The 18,696-nt window shown below is 48.3% G+C and overlaps 1 protein-coding gene across 1 annotated transcript; it reads right to left on the bottom strand.

Annotated features, from left to right (window-relative positions):
* Nucleotides 1-7,788: 7,788 nt before the first annotated feature.
* Hsp90aa1 (heat shock protein 90 alpha family class A member 1) lies at nt 7,789-13,164 on the bottom strand. The gene is made up of 11 exons (XM_052185015.1): nt 13,048-13,164; nt 12,296-12,457; nt 11,818-12,184; nt 11,327-11,460; nt 10,772-11,086; nt 10,479-10,644; nt 10,111-10,301; nt 9,771-9,918; nt 9,344-9,612; nt 8,749-9,082; nt 7,789-8,404 (listed from the first exon to the last, which is right to left on the bottom strand). The coding sequence occupies exons 2-11, from the start codon at nt 12,455-12,457 to the stop codon at nt 8,295-8,297; spliced, it is 2,196 nt and encodes a 731-aa protein (XP_052040975.1). The 5' UTR covers nt 13,048-13,164; the 3' UTR covers nt 7,789-8,294.
* Nucleotides 13,165-18,696: the final 5,532 nt, after the last annotated feature.

Raw genomic sequence — 18,696 nt, 5'->3', positions numbered from 1 at the left:
TGAGCTCAAGGGGGGGTGGGGGGAGGGAGGCGCTCAGCTCTGGGCGGAGTCCCTGCTCTCTGAAAGCAGCTCAGCCCTGTGCTTTGCCTGGCCTTTCTCAAACCCTATTCTTCATGCCCAGGGCAGACGAAGGGACCCCCACAGTCATCTACCCACCTCACAACAAAGTTCCCTGAAGTAGTAAAGGCCTGGAAAAGACAGGAGGGCAGGGATACCTACCCCGAGGGGTCACATCTACATTTTCTTTCTTTCTTTCTTTCTTTCTTTCTTTTTTTTTTTTTTTTTTTTTGGTTTTTTGAGACAGGGTTTCTCTGTGTAGCCCTGGCTGTCCTGGAACTCACTCTGTAGACCAGACTGGCCTCGAACACAGAAATCTGCCTGCCTCTGCCTCCCAAGCGCTGGGATTACAGGCGTGCGCCACCATGCCCGGCTTCACATCTACATTTTCAAAGGGTAGTGATCCTCAAGTGGAATCTGGGCGAGCCTCCTCTTATCAGGGGCCTTCCTTCCACACACACCCATCCTATCCTGTGCTTTACATGTGCCCTGTGGGGACAGTGGCTTCAGTGGAGGGCACATCCCTGGTGGAACACATTCAGCCACATCTGTTCAGAGATCCAAACTGGACCACACTTACTCTGTCCCCAAGAAAGTCGGCCCAAATTTAGGTGGTAGAGAGGAGAAGGAATCTCTAACAGTAGCTAGACAGGGGCCACTGAGTTAGGGGTCTGTGAACCTGGAGAGCAGCCAGCGTGGTCCTAGGACTGACGGTGATTTAAAGCAGTTCATTAGCTCCAGGCCTCTGGTTTGGAGGACAAGAACTGACATTCTAGGCTTACCTTCTGGATGGCATGTTCATTTTGGTCCCCAGGGAATCACCCATGAGTCAGGAAGGGAGGGGGCAGGTAGCCTGTGCTTTAGGCCTGCATGATGTCACAGGTATCTCCATGGCAACCCAGTGTGCATGTTCCTGGGAAGAGCTGTGCTGTTCACTCAGGAACGTAGGCCCTACATCCCAGCTCCCAGCTCTCCTCCCTCAGATCCTGCTGCCCTGAGTTCTGCTGCCTGTGCGCTCCACACGGCATGACACGGCAGTCATGCCTATCCTGTGCCGACAGGCCTGGTCCTCAACAGCCACAGGGCTCTTCAAAGCCTTCCCTTCCTTGGGTGCAAGGCCTCTACTGGGATGCATCTAAGACCAGAGAGGCCACCAAGACTTTGGGGACTGTTCTATGCCCTAGACAACTTCTGAATTCTCCTCTGGCCACACAGCCCGGCCTCTCTCCAGCAGCATATTATGGTTTTGTCCCACCCTGTCGCCTAGCTCCTCTCATAGCCAGGCCGCCAGGCCACCAGGCCACCAGGCCACTGCCCCTCCCAGCCACCTACAGCTCTTTCTACAGTGGGACACTCAGGTTAAAGAAGCCAGGCCTCTGCCATCTGTACAGAGCTGTTTGCATGTTACTATCTGGTTCCTGTTCTGCCATCCGCCAGCTGCCTTGGGGACTTTGAATCCCAATTTTTTTCTTTTTTCTTTTTTCTTTTTTCTTTTTTCTTTTTTCTTTTTCCATGACAGGGTTTCTCTGTATAGCCCTGGCTGTCCTGGAACTCACTAGGTAGACCAGGCTGGCCTTGAACTCAGAAATCCGCCTGCCTCTGCCTCCCAGAGTGCTGGGATTACAGGCGCGCGCCACCACTGCCTGGCTAAGGTCCCCCTTTTACTCTGTCATCTTTCAACACTCCTGCCCTAGCTAAGGATACTTGGCCACACAAACCTTGCCCCAAGTGACCCTGGCACCTCCCCGGGGGCATAAATACCCGTCTCCTCCCTACCAATACACTGAACCAGTTCTCTGAAGCTGTTTCTGTGTTGTGTGTGTCCCTTGCCCTCGAACTCACAGTTGACCAAGGTCCTGCCTGCACCTACCCGCCCCAGCGAATCTCTCCCTCCAGTCCAGGCCGGTGAGCAAGGGGCCTGGCTACCCCAGAGTGGGAGCAGCAGATATGATGGCAGAGATCCAACTCACACCTTGTACGGGCCACACACGAGCTTTACCCTTGAGTGGCACACCTGGCTGCCTTCCACGTCCCTTCTTTCCTTTATTCTGCATCTTTCATTCATTCTTTGACAACTGCGTCTGTATACAACATATTTTGATCTTACCCACTTCGACCCTTCCCTCCTACTTCTGACATGTCCCCCACCCGCCCTTGTGCCTTCTTTGGCAACCCACCTAGTTTACCTAGTATTTCCAGCTGAATATTAGGGGCCTTCTTGGCTTGAATTATCTAGGCAAGCCAAGGTTTTGTAGAGGAGCTGTCCACACACGTGATTCTCTGTCCTGTACAGAAGCCAGTATTTCCCCCCCTCCAGCTCTTGTGTTCTTTTTGTCCCCTCTCCCCTATTTCCTGACCACGGCTGCTAATAGACACCCTCAACCGTCACCTGTTCTCAGCGCATTGACAGCTGCCAGCCTCTTGCTGCCCATGGCAGACTCTGGCTAAGGCTGAAGCAGCACTCACCTGGGATATAAGCCCATTTATCGGAACAGTAGTGGCTCTTCCCGGGGCCAATGACCTCCTAAGCCACAGTATTTTGACAGGTGTGCAGTACCAAGGATGACTTTTCTCCTGTGGAGCACACCTCAGATCTAATCAGAGAGTGACTGGTTGCCCCTGGAACCGTCACACCACTGTTGCACCAGAGGACTTGTTGCCTGGAGTTGGTTATTGGAGCACACAAGGGTCCAGCTGCTGTGCTGGGAAAGCCACCAGTGCCTGTGGAGGCCAGAAGACATCAGGTCCTCTAGAACTGGAGTTACGGACAGTTGTGAGGCACCAAGTGGATGCTGGGAATTGAACCCCGGTCCTCTGAAGGAGCGGCCAGTGTTCTTAATCACTGAGCCACCAGTTTAGTCCCCAGTAATCTGAATCTTCTGTCTCCATTCCTGAGTGCTGGCATTATAGGCATGTTTGGTCAGCCATTTTACAAGGTGCTGTTTACTGCTCTAGTGTGGGACCTGGGAGAGTGGAGCTTAAAACGAGGAGGACTGAAGTCTCATGCAATAAAGAATAAATAAAGCCAACTTTATTCAGAGCATCGGGTAATTTATACTCTGAGGGTTAAGAGTGTTCACCTGAGTGTCGTTCTCACAAGTTCAAGTTGTAATCACAAGGACAAGTCCCAAATGGCCAAAAGGTTCCCAGGGAGGCATCTACACCCAGAGCATTGGCCAGCTGTAGTGACTGATCTGAAGTAAACTCACTCCTACATCTGTTCCATCTGCTCCACCTGGGAGGGGCAGCTAGTGCACCCCAAGACCAACACTCAGTCTGAAGAAACTGAGATTACAAGACTCTTGTTTTTTTTTTTTTAAGTAAGTTTTTTTTTATTTTTATATTTATTTATTTATTATATGTAAGTACACTGTAGCTGTCTTCAGACACCAGAATAGGGTGTCAGATATCTTTACGGGTGGTTGTGAGCCACCATGTGGATGCTGGGATTTGAACTCATGACCTTTGGAAGAGCAGTAGGTGCTCTTACTCGCTGAGCCATCTCTCCAGCCCTGAACTGAGATTACAAGACTCTTGTTTTCTCACAAGTGCTCAGAACTGCCATCACAAGACTCCGTTCTTGGCCAGTGTTCTGAGGATACATACAGGGCTCTGTGCACACTAGGTTAGCACTCTCCTGCTCTGTGCACACTAGGTTAGCACTCTCCTGCTCTGTGCACACTAGGTTAGCACTCTCCTGCTCTGTGCACACTAGGTTAGCACTCTCCTGCTCTGTGCACACTAGGTTAGCACTCTCCTGCTCTGTGCACACTAGGTTAGCACTCTCCTGCTCTGTGCACACTAGGTTAGCACTCTCCTGTGTTGCAGCCCCAGCCCTTCTATTTCTTTGGCTCCAGGACAGTTGCTTTTCTCTGCTGCATTTTACTTTGATGCAGGGAGGGTCTCACTATCCATCCTAGACTGGCCTCAAGATCCCCTTGCCTCAGTCTCCCAAGGATCTAAGTAGAACAGTGAAAACCAGATACTCTGTGTCCCTTAGGTTTGTCTGGATGCTTCTCCCATGTCAGTCAGCATGGGGTTCTTCTTAATCTGGAATCTACAGAAAGTGCTTGGGGCTGGAAAGATGGCTCAGCATTAAGAGCACATGTGACAGGGGCTGGAGAGTTGGCTCAGTGGTTAACAGCACTATTCTTCCAGAGGTCCTGAGTTCAAATCCCAGCAACCACATGGTGGCTCACAACCATCTGTAATGGGATCTGATTCCCTGGAAGACAGCTACAGTGTAATCACATACATAAAGAAAATTACATGGCACTGTTTATTATTATTATTATTTGGAGGGGGGGCAGTTTCCGAGACAGGGTTTGTGTAGCCCTGGCTGTCCTGGAACTCACTCTGTAGACCAAGCTGGCCTCAAACTCAGAAACCCACTTGTCGCTGCATCCCGAGTGCTGATTAAAGGCGTGCACCACCACTGCCTGGCAGCACGTGGCACTCTTTTGCAGAGGACTTGGCTTTGCTTCCTATATCAGGCAACCCACAGGTGCCTGTAACTCCTGTGTCAGGATCTAACATCTTCTTCCAACTTCCCATTGTGCTTCACACACAAACCCTCACACAAGACTCACATATTCACAATTAAAGAAGGGGGGAGGCTGGGGGCTGGAGAGATGACTCAGCGGTTAAGAGCACTGACTGCTCTTCTGGAGGTCCTGAGTTCAAATCCCAGCAACCACGTGGTGGCTCACAACCATCTATAATGGGATCTGATGCCCTCTTCTGTAGGTGTCTGAAGAGAACAACAGTGTACTCACATATAATAAATAAATCTTAAAAAAGAAAAACAAACAAATCCAAAACAAGTGTGTTGACACTGCCAGTCCTAGAATCCCCAGTGGTCGAGTGTCAACGCTTTGAAGAGCTTTCCCCGGAGGGCGAGGCATGCTGCGGGCCAGCATTTGGCACACAGTCTGCTCAGTTCCTTGGCTCTGCAGTAATGTACTAATCTTTGTTTGGATTTTGGTGGTGCTATTAATATACAGTGACTCACCACAAGTGCAGCCTTCTGGAATGTTCTTCCCAGGGAGGTGATGTTCCTTCCCATGGAAGACAACTCTGCAAATCTGAACACATCCAGAACACTACAGTGGGGTGGGGTGGAGGGCAGGATGGGGCATGTCACACAACAAAGCTTCCTAAATGATACAAATGCAATTGAATTGCCCCCCTAAGTAAAGTATCCATCGCACTTACCAGTTAGTCATTCCACAAATATGAATCAGGCACGTGCCTTGGGCACCAAGCCAGCAGTTAACAGCTTCTATCCACACCCTTCTTTCCAGCTGGCAGGAGAGGCAGGCTAATTGCAACCAGCCTTCTTTCCGTTTGTTAGTGTGCAATAAATGCAACTAGGGGAGGCTCAGTGCAGGACAGGTGCATAGCTCAGTGGAGAAGCCTTACCGACAATGTGAGAGGTACCAGCTTACACCTCTAGCACCAGAGAGAGGTGAGGGAAGTAGAGGATGCAAGGAGGGTGTTAGCAGCCTCTATCACAAGGATTTTCTGAAGAATGGCATCTAAACAGAGGCAGATGGAAAAGTGTTCATCTGATACACAAAGGCAAAGAGATTGTGCTGGCCAAATCACTGCTCCCTCAATTAGGGCTGCTGCTTGGGGATAATGAAATGTTTTGAAAACAGTTTCGTGAATTGGGCATGCCACAAAGATCTGAGAGTGGGGAGACAAGTTACAAAACAGCCTGGGCTACATGAAGGTCTCACAAGAAAAAATAAGCTTGGGATGTCTCTTAGTTCAGTGACAGAGCCCCTAACATGAGGCTCTATCTACATTCAATCACCAGGACTGAACACACAAGAGTGGAACATGACGGTGTACACCTTTAAATGCCACACTAGGGAGGACAAGAACTTGAGGACACTTAGCTCTGGGAAGTTAAGGCTAGCTTTTGACTGTAAGACCCTGTCAAACTGAAATGAATCCCTAGGTTGGAGTTTTTGTGTCACCTTTACACAAGCTCAAGTCATGAGAGGAAGGAATCTCAAGGTAATGTCTCCTTAAGGTTGGACTGTAGGGGGCTGGAGATGCTCAGTGGTTAAGAGCACTGACTGCTCTTTGGAAAGTCCTGAGTTCAATTCTCAGCAACCACACCTCTTCTGGGGTGTCTGAAGACAGTTACAGTGTACTTACATATCTTAAAGAAAAATTGGTTTGTAAGGCATTAATTAGTAATTGATGGGGAGGACACCAACCCATTGTGGGTGGTGCCACCCCTGAGCTGATGGTCCAGGATCCTGTAAGGAGGCCAAGCAAGCCAGAAAGCAGCACTTTCCATGGCCTGTGTCCATTCTAGACCTGTTTGGGTTCCTGTCCTGACCCTCTAAGTCCAGTGGAGATATCCAGCAAATAAACTCCCTTCTCCCCAACAAGTTGCTTTGGTCATGGTGTTTCATCTTGGAAAACCCTAAGACAATCCTTTAACACCTTTTTAAGTTTTAATTACTGTTGTGAATAGATTCTGTGTAATCACCATCCAACTAGACTTCCCATCACACCAATGCAATGTTTGGAACTCTTTCCTACCCCAGTTACATACAGGGCAACCACCATAGGAGTTTTGCTTTTGAGAGGGCTCACATAGCTTAGGCTGGCATTCAACTGTCTCCACTTGTGTGGGGATAGAACCCCTAAGGGCACTTAATCCATGCTGAGGAAGTACTCAGGTTTTGTCTATGTAGTCCAATTTGCCTCCACCTGTCTGGGAACTCCTGCTCTAGAGGCACATTAAGTGGGACCCTACAGCATTTGTCTTTTGTGCCTCTGTAAGGGTCGTTTGTGTTGATAGAAACCCTCCTGGTTATCACTTTGCAGAAAGCAACTTGAACACTAAGACTTCCTACTTTTTTGCCAACACATTAAGTCCTTAAGAAAACAATTGTTCTCAAGCTTCCCAATACCCTTTTAACAGTTCATATTGGGATGACCCCAACTGCTTGACTTTTCTAGATATTAATTGTAAATACCTGTCTTAAGCAACCTAAACTATCTTAGCACCTTTGAAGAATGGAATGTGATTAAGCATCAATTCCTTAGTACTCACTACAGGAGAGCAAGACTCACTTGCTACCTTCCCACCCTTTCCCCTCCCTACCACCTATCATTCAGATCAGAACCCTAATTGATGTACTACCCTTCTATTACATCCAGGACTGTGGTACACAACATGCACCACAGCACTGTCCAAATTATCACTTAGATGGGCAGAATCTCCTTACAAGTGCACCCTCAGCTTCAACTCAAATTTCATACCCAGATTACCTACAACTAGAGCTGCAAACAGTTGCTGACATGTGGGTGCTAGGAATTAAACCTGGGTCCTCTGAAGAGCTCTTAACCAGCCCTTGCTTTCTCTTATACCCACTATTTCCCCTCAGTCTCCAAGTACCCAAATTTTAAGACAGATCATGGAGCTCAGGCTGGCCTGACCCGGAAAGGATGACCCTCCAGCCTCTACTTGAGAATGTCTCAACCATGTGTCATCTATGAGGTGCTAGGGCAAAACCCCAGGAACTCCACATACTAGCCAAGTATTTTATTCTCAGTCTTGTAAGAAGCAGGTTCTGAGTGTACAGGGAAGAGGATCTCCATTAGAGGACAACCAATATTAAATCACTAGCCCCATAGATCTCTATGGACCAACCATAAAAAACCCTAAATCCTCACCCGCGGAAGGAAAAAAGACACATTCCACACTTTTCTTTTTAATCTCACCTGTATTTTACCTTTTAAAGCAGAATGTGATTGGGCACTATTATTTCCATTCACAAGCCTTGCTGAGTTACATACAAGACCTAGGGAAACTTAGGGCTTTGTTTTTGGTACTTTGGAAAACAAGCCACTTGGGGGATTCCTGTCAAGTTGTTTTAACTTGTGTTTACTTCTAAGACTAGTACATGCAGAATTAACTACAGGGAATGAAATTTAAGATGTAACTTAAGATACTTAAGTACCAGTAACTTAAGTAATTTGGTCTACTAAGGAATCCAGCTCAACAGCTAAACACTTCAGACCACAGAGGTAACAGGTTACATTACGTCTTATCAACCGCGAGTCAAACCTATAGTATCACAGTATCACATGTAGAAATTTTATCTTCCCCTTAGTTTTCATGCCACACAGATGTTTTAAATGTTAACAAAAATAAACAAAAATTATGGAGAAGGAATGAAGGCAAGCATCAAGCAGAGTTCTGGTGAAGTTTAGTCTACTTCTTCCATGCGTGATGTGTCGTCATCTCCTTCCAGTGGTGGCATTTCTTCAGTTACAGCAGCACTGGTATCATCCACAGTAGGATCATCCTCATCAATACCTTGTTTTGGAAATAAGTGTTACAGTTAATGCCAGCTAAGGGAGGCTGAGACTTTAGACTGAGGCATTATACTTCCCTTCCCCTATCCCCCAGAAACTTTACTCATATGGGGCAATTCAATTGTCCTAATAGCTAAGTCACATTCCATTCAACTTTTTAAAAGCCAGGGCTAGTTAGTATATATAGCTTTGGCTTTCCTGGGGAAAGCATTCATTCTGTAGATCTCAAATTCAAGGGATTAACCTGTCTGTCTGTTCCTCTACATACACCCCAGCACTAGGATTCAGGGTATGAGTCACCATGGTGCTTCTTTCCCCTATGTTAGCATGTAGTCTGCAATTTACCTAGACCAAGCTTGATCATCCTGTAGATCCTGTTAGCATGGGTCTGGGGATCTTCCAGACTGAAGCCGGAAGATAGGAGTGCAGTTTCATACAGCAAGATGACCAGATCCTTCACAGACTTGTCATTCTTGTCAGCCTCTGCCTTTTGCCTTAAGGTTTCAATGATGGAGTGATCAGGGTTTATCTCCAGGTGTTTCTTGGCGGCCATGTAGCCCATTGTTGAGTTGTCTCTGAGGGCTTGAGCTTTCATGATTCTCTCCATGTTTGCTGTCCACCCATACGTGCTTGTGACAATACAGCACGGGGATGTCACCAACCGGTTTGACACAACCACCTAAAATTAGAAAAAAAGTGACTTAGGCTATAGAATTTACCAGATTGGAGGTCAATTTGGTCTACAGAGTGAGTTCCAGGACAGTCAGGACCACACAGAGAAACCATGTCTTGAAAAACAAAAGAACTTTTTAGAAGTGATTTGAAACTGTAGGCATCAGAAGTAATTTAACCAAAATAAAAAAACTGTTTCTGTATATACATCTTCCTTCTAAGATATAAGGGTCAAATTGTAGATTACCAGTGATAAACATTCACATACCTTTTCAACCTTTTTCTCCAAAATATCTTTCATAATTTTGCAGAGGTTCTCAAATTTTGTCTTTTTCTCTTCCTGTTTCTTCTTTTCCTCTTCATCTTCTGGAAGCTCCAGTCCCTCTTTGGTAACGGACACCAAGGTCTTGCCCTCAAATTCCTTCAGCTGTTGCACACAATACTCATCAATGGGCTCAATCATATAGATTACTTCTAAGCCATGCTTTCGGAGACGTTCCACAAAGGCTGAGTTGGCAACCTGGTCCTTGGTCTCACCTGAGATACATTGTGTAAAAAGTTACAATAGTTAGAAATGCCTGAGTATTCAACTTTTGCCTCAGGGACAGGCTTAAGTATAACTAGACCGGACATTCTTACCTACCTACATAAATAAATGCTGTCAAACAGAAAACACATATTTGCTTGACCATTACCTGTTATAAAATAGATGTGCTTCTGATTTTCCTTCATTCTGGTGCAGTAGTCCTTCAGAGAAACCATCTCATCCCCAGAAGCAGATGTGTAGTACCGCAGGAGCTCTGAAAGCTTCTTCCGGTTTTGAGAGTCTTCATGAATTCCAAGCTGAAACACGAGCACAGGAATGTGTTCCACATTTATAAAAACAATTGGCCTTTAATCATAACACCTGGAAGGCTGAAGCAAGTAGGCCTAAGTGTGAAGCCTGCCTCACATACAGCAACGTACAGGTCAGGTCAGCCACCCGCACCCAAGTATCAAACTAGTTTGAAAACTGCCAGTAATGTCAACACCAACCTTTATGTTTTTTGAGAACTGCTCATAAAACTTTTTGTAATTCTCTTTATCTTCTGCCAGTTCAGTAAATAATTCTAAGCATTTCTTGACCAAATTCTTTCTGATGACTTTCAGAATTTTGCTTTGTTGCAGCATTTCACGGGAAATATTTAGAGGGAGATCCTCAGAATCCACCACCCCTCTAATGAAATCTGCAGGAAAAACAAGGAAATCAGAACTTTGGCTTTTTTCCAGGGGACTGAGCACATGTCTAAGTTAAACCAAGTCAGGCAAAACCCCTCCCATTAGGTTACATCCTCAGCCCCCCAACCAATACAGACTGGAGAGGATATTCTTGTCTGCCAATAGTGCTTTCTATTCATACTTACTCAGATACTCTGGGATTAACTCCTCACAGTTATCCATGATGAAAACTCTGCGAACATACAACTTGATGTTGTTCTTTTTCTTTCTGTTTTCAAACAGATCAAAAGGAGCGCGTCTTGGGACAAAAAGAAGGGCCCGGAATTCTAATTGTCCTTCAACAGAAAAATGCTGCAATAAAAAGAAACACCTTTAACTACCACAGACAAAAGACTTTTCCACTGAGCTAAGTTACACTTAAAAGCATTTCTTCTATAGGTCAAAAGTCAACCTGAAAACCTGCTTTAAAACCACTCACCTTCACTGCCAAATGTTCTTCCCAATCGTTGGTTAAGCTCTTGTAGAACTCTCCATATTCTTCATTAGTAATGTCATCAGGATTTCTGGTCCAAATCGGCTTTGTTTTGTTGAGTTCTTCTTGATCAATGTACTTTTCCCGTATCTTCTTTTTCTTTTTGTCACCATCCTTCTTCTCTTCTTCTTCATCAGAACCAACATCTTCTATTTCAGGCTTGTCATCAGACTCCTTTTCTTCTTTTTCTTTCTCTTCCTCTTTCTCTTCCTTTTCTTCAGCCTCATCATCACTAACTTCCTTATCACGTTCCTTCTCCACCTTAAAAAAAGACAAGTCACTTCATTATAAATTATACAACTAGGACAGATCTAAGAAATGTAATGTACACAATCAAGCTTTTCATCAGTATTTCCTATCTCTCAACAGTCCTCTTTTAAGTAAAATGCGGGGTCTATACTCTATCTAAACAGGCTTACACCAGGTTTACAGAATTTTAAGAACATTCTCATTTTTAATTGAGTTATCTCAATTATATAAATCTACCTGTTGTCAACTTACAAAGAGAGTAATGGGATAGCCAATAAACTGAGAATGCTTCTTCACAATCTCCTTTATTCTCCTTTCCTCCAAATACTCAGTTTGGTCTTCTTTCAGATGCAAGATAACTTTTGTTCCACGACCCATCGGTTCACCTGTAAAATAAAAATGTAATGGACTAAATTCAAATGACTAATATTCAAAGTCTTATCTCACCCAGTGCTTGCAGGAGGGGAAATAAAATCTTGGGGCAGTGTTAACAGTTAACCGCCATCACAAATGCAAAGGTCCCCACAGCTTTAACTTCCTTTACCAAAATTTTTTTTTGTATTTCCTAGCAACCCAGTTCCTTCCCGAGGCTCCCTTTAGATTAACAAGTTTGTTGAAGGCTCAGGACTTAGCACTAAGGCTGTGCATCCCTAACTGCTCTCCACGTTAACCCTCTCTAGCACTTGGGTAAAGTAACGAGACTCCGCCCAGTCTGAATACATTCCCCTTCTGGCCTCTGCTACCTGTGTCGGTCCTGACGGTAAAAGAGCCCCCGGCTGAGGACTCCCAGGCATACTGCTCGTCGTCATTATGCTTCGTGATGACTGTCACTTTCTCCGCAACCAAATAGGCAGAGTAGAAACCCACGCCGAACTGGCCAATCATAGAGATATCTGCACCGGCCTGCAAAGCCTCCATGAAGGCTTTGGTGCCTGACTTGGCAATAGTGCCAAGGTTATTGATCAAGTCAGCCTTGGTCATTCCAATTCCAGTATCCACAATGGTGAGGGTTCGATCTTGCTTGTTGGGGATGAGATTAATGTGCAGTTCCTTCCCTGAGTCGAGTTTACTGGGGTCCGTCAAGCTCTCGTATCTGATCTTATCCAGAGCCTATCAAGATTTATAAAAAAAAAAAAAAAAAAAGACATGTCAAGCACAAACAAACTGCAAGGTGAAATTTTTAGAGAAAGCAACATCCAAGTCTCCAAGTGATATACTCACGTCAGATGAGTTGGAAATGAGCTCCCTCAGAAAGATCTCTTTGTTCGAGTAAAATGTATTGATGATCAAGGACATCAACTGGGCAATTTCTGCCTGGAAGGCAAAGGTCTCGACCTCCTCCTCCTCCATTGGTTGGTCTTGGGTCTGGGTTTCCTCAGGCATCTGGGAACACAGGCGGACTTTAAAGCCTCACAGAATGTCTGCAGTCGCGCTAATGAGCACCCCTCTAATACAGATATTTTTGCGAACTCTTCTGGGCCGAGAAAGGGACGAAATGGAAAAAGGGCGAGAGTGGGGGGAAAAGGGGGGAGGGGGATGACAAAGGGATGACCTCATTCCAGAATGCGGTAATTACGAGGCGCATGTGCGCGCCTCCGGGAGGACGTTCGGACCCAAGCGGCTCCACGCACGCCGTCCCCAACGGCCCCCCTCCCCCCACGACCCGCCGCCATGGTGCCCTCCTCCTCCGCCCCCGCCTCAGGAGCTCAGGCTAGAGCCGGGGCGGCCTACGCAGAGCACAGGGCCGAACGCTCGCCTGGCTCTCGGCCGCCGCTCCTTTTCGGCGGCCATCACCGCATCGCGGGCCTGCGGCTTCGAGGCCGCCTGCGGCCTAAGGTCTGACTGAAAACGCGGTCGCCAACCTCCGCGGGCTGCGGGAGCTCGTAGGGCGGCCCCGCGATGGAGGCCGCTGCGCCTGCATCCACCAGCCTTCCTCCCCTGTCCCCTCTAAGGCCCGCAGCGAGCACACTCACCTTGGCTGAATGAGCACGCACAGAACGTGGCTACTTGTACCAGGACACTGAAGCAACTGGCGCGCCGCCCCCTGCGCCGCCCTTATATAGAGGCGGGCCCGCCCAGCGCGCGGCGCTTTTTCCAGAAGCCTCCCGAACCTTCCGGAAGAACCCTCCCCAACCGTCGCCTCGGCCGCGCGCTTGCGCCTGCGCCCTGGATGGGCCCCGCCCCTCTGACAGGAGCGCGCAGAGCACGAGCCCCAGCCCCTCCTCCACAGCCAAGTGCTCTGGGCATGCGCAGTCCGGGTGTCTCAGCTGGCCATGTGCCTTCCCGGGCTGCGCGCCGCCACGAGACGAGAGGCGGCGCGGCCGAGCAGCTCAGCGCATGCGCTTGAGACCACCACGTGAGCTCTCTGCTCTAGGGCTCCTTTCCCCGGGGGTCTGCAAATGGGGCGTCCTCCTGTGAGCGCGCGTGTGCTGTGTGAACCTCAGGGCCCTCTGAGGCGCATTAGGTGCCTGTGGCGAAAAGGCCCCCCTGTCTTTGGGCTCCCATTGGGGACGCAGACCCCCGGCGGGAGGCGAGTCCGGCCCTTGGCTTCCACCTTGATGGGTGGGGCGCCTCCCGGACTGCGGTTCTCTCCTCGTTGTGCCGTCCGGCGCGGGGTACCGTGTCTGAATCTCGGGGCTGTCCCCACCGCAGCCTGTCCTGAAGCCTTACACGGTGGATCTTACACAAATCTGTCCATAGTGCTTGGGAGTTTGTCTTTGGCCAAAAACCATGACCTTCAAACTTGGCCGTTGTTAGGGATTTTGTATCAAATTTGTGCTACCTTAATTTATTATGATTTTGAGGCCGGAAAGATGATGGCTCATCCAGTAAAGGTGCTTGGGTTTGATATCTGCCACCCAGAGAGCGGAAAAAGAACCAGCCTTCAGCGCTGTGACACCCACGTGCCACACTCTCACAATGTGAAAGTGAGTGTAAAGGCTAGAGAGCGGCTGGGAGCAGTTAGTGGCTCCAAACACGCACGTTAAGGCAGCTCGCAACCACCAGTGACTACAGTTCTAGGAAACACAAGATCCTTTCTGGCCTCCGCGGGCACCGGGCACACGTGGTGCACAAACCCACGCTGTCAAAAAACGGTCATACAAAACACTCTATCCTGATTTTTGAAGCACCTTAAAATATGGTGTACATAAGTTACTTTGGGCGACTAACGTGACCCAAAGATAGTTTCCTAGTTTATCTTTAATATAGGCTTCCGTATACTTTTCCTTTAGGATACTCCCACCCTCTATTTCCGCATCTTTTCCCACTGGCAACAAATACAATTACTCATTAAGATGAGAAAGAAAAGGGCTGGTGAGAAGGCTCACTGGTTAAGAGCACTGACTGCTCCTCCAGAGGACCCAAGTTCAATTCCCAACAGCCACATGACAGCTACACAACTAGTAACAAAAGCTTAGAAAGAAAGTGCTCTGTGGACAAAAACACAGCAGGCAACTTCCTCTGGGAGAGGGAGAAAATTACCCTCCTCGCCCTTCCCCCAGGGAATGATGAAGCCCCTTTATAGCAGTTAAGGAAAGAACTCTGGACTATCTGAGTGGGGGTGTTAAATAGCAACAGTTTGCTATTTTGAGGTATTAATGTTTTAATACAGGATCACACTTTGTAGCCTCTTGCTATGTAGAGCAGGCTAGCCCTGAATTCATAGGAATCAGCCTGCTTCTGTTGAGGCGTGGTCATTTTCCCAAGCTGCACTCTCCAGTGGCACTTGTCTTCCCTAAGACTCATTTGTGTTGGGTACCAGGACTATTCGGTGTTGATTTTCAATCGTCTGCATGAAAACCACAAATCAAGCTCCAAGCTGTTAAGATCTCTATCCTAGAAAGGGGACTTTAGCTTTTTATTTCTGGTCTTTTGGTCTCCACACTGGGAATGAACCTGAGGCTGCCTGTGTGATATGCTATGCTGGCTTGAAGGGAATTTGAGCTCAGGTCGATGGTTAATTTCCATTTTCCTAGCTCAACCTTCCAAGTCGCAGGGACTCAAGGCCACCACCTGGCCTAGGGACTCGTTGTCAAGTAGGCAGGCAAGCAACTAAAACCCAAAAAGGAAGAAAGTAGAGGAAGCAAGTTTAAAGGGTTCTGGGAGCCAGGCGTGGTCATGATAAGGTAGCTTAGAAACAGAAGAGGAAAGGGCCTTGGAAAGAAAGCCCTCACTCGGGAGCCCCACACAGGAGAGCCGCAAACTTCAGAACTACTCGTCGCGTTGCTCCTGAAGGTCGCCTGCAAAGACTACATTCTTTGTGTTAGCATTTTGCCTAAGGTCCGCCCCACGGTTACCCGGCAACGCCAGACATACCTGACTCACTATAAAAGGAGAATGCTCGCCACTCCGAGCTCTCTGGCTCTCCCCTCCCCCCTCTCCACGTGCTCACGGCAGGCCGCTCAGGCCTCTACTCTTGTACTTCTTTGCTCTCCCTGCCCCCAGCTCCCCTGTCCCCCCCCCCTTCTCTTCTCCCCCCTCCCACCCCACCCTCTCAACTCCCCTGGCCCCTCAGGGGGAAGGATGCCTCAGCATGGGCCCCCGTGCAGGCACCCCTAACCCCCACACCTGACTACACCTCCACCAAACATATCCCCTCTCTCCTTATCTTTTTATAAAACACAACACTCTGTAAATAGAGATTATAAAAATAAGAATGCTGCTCGCCGCTGTAATCCCAGCACTTGGGAGGTAGAGGCAGGCAGATTTCTGAGTTCGAGGCCAGCCTAGTCTACAAAGTGAGCTCCAGGACAGCCAGGACCACACAGAGAAAACAAAACAACGAAAAAACCCACCGACTGCTCTTCTAGAGGACCAGGGTTCAACTCCCAGCACCCACGTGACAGCTTATCGGTTAGTCCCAGGGGATCTGACTCCAAGCGGCACTGCATCTACACCGTTCACAGCCATTCATTCTGGCAAACAACTCTTCATAGACGTAAAAGAAAGAAAAAACGGAAAGAAAAAGTTAAAACGAGCTTAAGGCCTAGGCATCATGCTGGAGCGTTCGGTTCTCGGCACCCATGTGGCAGCTCGCCATAGCTTCAGTTTTAGGGGATCTCACAGACGTGTGTGCAGGCAAACCCTAGAATGCCTAAGATTCTGTGTCCTCACGCCCTGACTAGATGTGAATCCAAAATGTTCTGGGAGTCTCACAGACCAGCCTACAATTTTGGCTTATGATCAAAATGTCTTAACTCTGCTTGACGCCTCGGTGGCCTATGGCTCTCAGCTTATGAGTTGTCATCCAGTGTACCCCAGGACCCACCTAGGATCTCATTTAAGTTCTTCACCACCCTTTAAGACATAACTCTAGGCTGGGCAGTGGTGGCGCACGCCTGTAATCCCAGCACTTGGGAGGCAGAGGCAGGCAGATTTCTGAGTTCAACTCCAGCCTGGTCTACAGAGTGAGTTCCAGGACGGCCAGGGCTATACAGAGAAACCCTGTCTCGAAACAAAACAAAACAAAAAAGAACAAGCAAAACAACACATAACTCTAGAAGCCACTGAAGTCCTATATACGGCTACTGAACAGATACTTGAGCATTACTCTCCTGAGTTCATTAACATGCGTGCCCGTCTCTGTGTGTGTGCATGCATGCATGTGTATCTGTGTGTGCATGCGTGTATGTCTGTGTCTTACTTTTCCTGATCAGCCAATTGATACCCCGCTTAAATATATGTTAAAATTTCCTCATATATGTAGGTACACTGTCATTGTCTTCAGACACAGCTGAAGACTACATTGGATGCTCATTACAGATGGTAGTGAGCCACCAGGTGGTTGCTGGGAATTGAACTCAGGACCTCTGGAAGAGCAGTCGGTGCTCTTAACATATGAGCCAGATGGCCAGCCCTCATCCATAAAGTTAAAAATCCTGTTTTTGCCAGGTGGTGGTGGTGCATGCCTTTAATCTCAGCACTTGGATCTCTGAGTTAGGCCAACCTGGAATTCTCGAATTCCAGGACAGCCAGAGCTACACAAGAGAAACCGAATCTCCAAAACCAAACCAATCAACAACAAAGAAGCAGCCCGGTGTCTCCCAGTGGGAAGGAAATTGCTTAGGCAGCCACATGGTACACCGTGAAACTGTTTCTGGCTCGCCTCCCAATGTGGACATAGATGGCTGGTGCAGGCACAGTTCAGTGGAACTGAAGACTCTAGAAGAGAAGGATGAGCGCGAGTATGCGGTGTATGCGAGTCGGGTAGGATCTTCCATCCCACTGTTAGCCCTGGGTCTAGGCTCCGCCCCACAGTTACCTGGCAACAGCCAGGTGTGCGGCTCCTTACCCCTCCTCTCTCTCTTGCATTCTTGCGCTCTTCGGTCCCCTCCCCCTGCTCCTCCTCTTGCCCTATTCCTCTCCCCCTTCTCTGTCCACGTGTTCGTGGTTGGCCTCTACTCTCTTGTCTCCCTCAACTCCCCTCCCCATGCCCTGAATAAATCTGTTCAGTGGCTGGTCCCTCAGGTTGAAGGGATGCCTCAGCATGGGCCCGCAGAGGTACCCCAATCCCCCACACCTGACCACACATCCACCAAACATATTCCTTCCCTATCTTTTTATAAAACACCAACCTGTCTCCTTCACCCCCCAAAGCCACCCCCTTGCAGAAGTCCAGTTTGTAATCCGCTAGTGCTAATCTGGAATCTGGGATGGGACAGGACCCAGGGGTGTCTGAGCTCCACACTGGTCCAGCCTGGAGTAGCACCCTTAGAGGCTTTGAGAGGGTGGGGCAAACCAGAAGGTGACTATCCGGTGTGGTGAGCTCTGTCCGGGTCTGGTGTGCGACCTGGACCTTCCTTCCCGGAGCTCTGCGGCTTTCTTAAACCTGCTGAGTCATCCAGCTCCACAGCTTCCCTCTACAGCATCTGAGGGCTGCCAAGCCTGGCCTATTTTCCTTTGAACGCTCTTTCTCCCATGCTCAGGAACTACTCTGATAGAATTGAAGCTTTCAGGCGCCCATGCCAGGCCCTTTTTAGCTTTTGCTGGACTGATCTGTGCCTTTCTCGGCTGCCATGTCCAGGAGCAGAAAACCCTCCGCAGGCAGAACACTTAAGCCCTTACTTTTTATCTAGGCTGTCAGCCCCAGGGCCCACTAGCCCACTCCTCTCCTGGGACCCAGGTCACATCGTCACTGGCTGGGGAGAACCCCCTCCGATGTCCATCAGCTATAGTGTACTCATATACATAAAATAATCTTTTAAAAAAAGATCGTATGGCAACCTTACAAGGAACGGAAAGGCTAAATTGGCTCAGTGGGAAAAGACTGGTTTAACGTGTGCAAGGCACTAGGTTCCAGCCCCGCCCAGCACACAGACAATGTACAAATGCATAGGACAAAGAAACAGATCCCGGGAGAGGAAAGGCTGCTGCCTGGCCTTCCGGTTTGCTCCAGCCTCATCCTTCCTCCTGACTTCCATTTTCTCGCGGCCTCTACGGCCGGCGGGACTGTTCCTGCGGAGGTGGAACCCGGAAGAAGGGAGCCTGAAAACGAGACGATCTCACGGCCCAGCCATTGCTAGCTTTGTTCAGAGCATCAGGCATTTCATCGGAGGTTAGGAAGAATCACCTGAGTGACCAATCAAGCTACACTTAGCAAAACCACATTTTCCCATAGAGGC

Source organism: Apodemus sylvaticus, chromosome 6, assembly GCF_947179515.1.
Source record: "Apodemus sylvaticus chromosome 6, mApoSyl1.1, whole genome shotgun sequence".
Lineage (NCBI taxonomy): Eukaryota > Metazoa > Chordata > Mammalia > Rodentia > Muridae > Apodemus > Apodemus sylvaticus.
This window is presented reverse-complemented; position numbering and strand designations above follow the sequence as displayed.